The sequence below is a fragment of the Chinchilla lanigera genome, unplaced genomic scaffold (genome assembly GCF_000276665.1).
Source record: "Chinchilla lanigera isolate Chin_1 unplaced genomic scaffold, ChiLan1.0 scaffold00049, whole genome shotgun sequence".
Lineage (NCBI taxonomy): Eukaryota > Metazoa > Chordata > Mammalia > Rodentia > Chinchillidae > Chinchilla > Chinchilla lanigera.
In genome coordinates this window covers 11,723,550-11,726,422 of record NW_004955450.1, presented here as the reverse complement: position 1 = coordinate 11,726,422, position 2,873 = coordinate 11,723,550, and the positions used below count along the sequence as shown (strand labels likewise).

At 67.5% G+C, this 2,873-nt stretch overlaps 1 protein-coding gene across 1 annotated transcript in view; it reads left to right on the top strand.

Moving 5' to 3' along the window:
- Fbxl22 (F-box and leucine-rich repeat protein 22) overlaps positions 1 to 2,873 on the top strand; it is a gene marked incomplete in the record, with an annotated part of 8,416 nt that overhangs the window by 1,671 nt on the left and 3,872 nt on the right. Inside the window, 2 exon segments of the mRNA XM_013518843.1 lie at positions 354 to 904; positions 2,724 to 2,873. Coding sequence (XP_013374297.1) covers positions 354 to 904; positions 2,724 to 2,873 — 701 coding nt within the window.

The following is a 2,873-nucleotide window of genomic DNA, read 5'->3' as shown; positions in this document are numbered from 1 at the left end:
GCTGCGCTTCGCGGGGACGAGCGGCGCCCTCGCCGTGCGGCCACCTGGGGAGGTCGGGGCCAGCGGGCCAAGGACGCGCGGGCCGTAGGGCGCGCACACAGGCAAGCTGGGGCGGATCCGCCGCTTAGCGCGCGCTCCCATGGAGCCACTGCGGGGCAAACCAGCGCGGTCCCGGGGGCCAAGGAAATCACTTGGCCCGCCGAGGGCAGCGGGGCTGGAAGGCGGCGCAGCCAAGGCCAAGCGAGAGCCCGCCGCAGCTACAGCTCGGCGCCGGGCCCGCGCAGCACAGGGCCCTCGGAGGGGCGAAGCCCGCTCCAGGCACACGGCCCCTCAGGAAGCCCCGTCTCTTCCAGGGCGGCTTCCCGCCAGGCAGGCTTTCAGCCCCTCTCTGCACACGAGCCCCGCCAGACTGCCGCGTCTGTCTACAGCCTGGCCTGTCGTCCCCGCTTCAGCACCAGTTGTTGGCCAAAAATAAACACCATTCCTCAACCATATATGTCCACCGGCCGAGCCGGGAGGAGACAGGCAGGTCAGCGCCGCGGGCTCACTCGGCGTGGCCACCGCCCAGCATGCACATCACCCAGCTCAACCGCGAGTGCCTGCTGCACCTCTTCTCCTTCCTGGACAAGGACAGCAGGAAGAGCCTGGCCGCGACCTGCTCCCAGCTGCACGCTGTGTTTGAAGACCCCGCGCTCTGGCCCCTACTGCACTTCCGCTCCCTCACGGAGCTCAGGAAGGATAACTTCCGGCTGGGCCCCGCGCTGCGCAGCCTGTCCATCTGCTGGCACTCCAGCCGCGTGCAGGTGTGCAGCGTCGAGGACTGGCTCAAGAGCGCCCTCCAAAGGAGCCTCTGCAGCAGGCATGAGAGCCTGGTCAGCGATTTCCTCCTCCAGGTGTGCGACAGGTAGGCCCCCTTGCCTCGCAGGCCGGGGCTCGAGGGGGGACACGGCAGGGCAAACTACAGGACCAGGATGGCTCAGGGAGCCTCAGACGGGGCCCAAGTCAGATGCCCAGGAGATGGGTAAAATCTCTCGGAGACAACTGCTGACCCCTCTCCCAGCCTCAGTCCTGGAGCCGGGACACCAGCTGTCCCTGCCCTGTGGACAGCTGTACTCCCTGGCAGAGACTACACACTGGGCAGGCCCATCCAGCTGGGCCTGCTTTTCAAGGCCAGGCCCCAGGGACAGGTCCCCCATGCAACAATCAGCCTAACGCTAGCGTGAGCTCTTAACGTCATCCGGCACAGGATGTGCCCCCGGCCGGCTGCCTCTGTGATCACAGCGGGCGCTAGGCCTGCTGCCGTGGGGAACACGCACCCATGGCTGACACAGCGCTGGCCACTGCCCCCCAAGAGTAACAGCTACTGTTTGCCGGGGGGCCCGTGACAGGCCCGGGAGGAAACAATGGAGCTTTGCTGGCTGGTTCTTCCTCCTTGGGGCCCAGACTAGGCCGGGCCCTTTCAGTAGGTGTCACAGGCTCAGAATTCCGACGGAAGGAGCCAGCCTGTTCTAACTGTAGAAGAACCAGGGTTGACTCCCCAGCCCGCGAGGTTAAGTTGGGGGGCCGGGGCATCACTACAGGAGCCAAGGGCTTTGAGGCCCCAGCCCCTGACCAACAGTGTCAACTGTTCGGCTCTCCGCCTCCTCTCCTCCTCTGTGAAATGGGATAAGCTCTTATCTCAGAGCGGGAGGGTCGGAGGTCAGGAGCCACGGCTGATCTGGCCTCAGAATTATTCTAAAGGCTCCTAGGGGAAGGGGCCACACATCCCGTCATCCTCACAACTACTCTGAAGGTAACCATTTCCCCCGCTGGACAGACGAGGAAATGGCCCAGAAGGATTCAGATATTTCACCTGAGTCAGGGCGCACACAGTCCCCGCAGAGCCAGGTAGGGGCAGCAGCAGCGCAAGTTCGAGCGCAATCCAGGCACTTGAGTGACTGAGCAAGGCCCTGTCTAAAGAATAAAAGCGGGGCTGGAGATGTAGATCAGTGCGAAGACCTTGGATCCAACACCCAGCCCCAGCACCTCTCGGCCATGTCTCCCCCACGAACGAGCGAGCAGCGGGGGGCGCTCGCGGACGGGAGGAGGGCAGGGCTGTGTGCGAGCCGCGGCCATGCCCACTGTATCGCACTCCCTCTGTCCTTCTCCGGCTCGGCCACGCTGCTCTGCCCAGACAGGGCAGCCAAGGAGCCAGGGGAGGCCGAGGGCGCTGGGGCTCCATTCCAGGGCAGACTCGGCCCGTCCACAGGCCCTGACGCCGCGGGGCTGTTCCAGGAGCGCGGATCCCGCGGCCCCCGGGGCCCCGCTGCAGGCCCGGCGGGGACACGGTCACGCCCCTCTGCCAAGCAGATCGAACTGCTCAAGGTGCCGGCTGAGCGTCCCTCGCTGCCCCCGCCCCGCCTGCTTCCAGTGGCCTTGGGTTCCAGACCTCTCCACGCGGGTGGCCCAGAGGAGCCACGAACCAAGCCCAGCCAGCCGGGCTGAAGCCGAGGACACCGCTCTGGCCACGCGGTCCCCGCGCGCAGCCGAGGCAGCACGTGCAGGGCGGGCCGGAAACTGGAGCTGTGCCTTCGGGAACCGCGTCCCCACGCCCCCGTGCGGGCAGGCAGGGCCGCCAACCCTGGCCCGGGCCGCTGCGCAGACGCGGGTGTAAGGCGGTGCCGGGGCGCGGAGAGCAAGGGACTGCTCCCCAGGGCGGCCGGGTCACCGCGCTCTCCCCGCAGGTGCCCCAACCTGACGTCCGTCACGCTGTCGGGCTGCGGCCACGTCACCGACGACTGCCTGGCGCGCCTGCTGCGCTGCTGCCCGCGCCTGCGCGCGCTGCGCCTGGAGAACTGCGCGCGCGTCACCAACCGCACGCTGGTCGCCGTGGC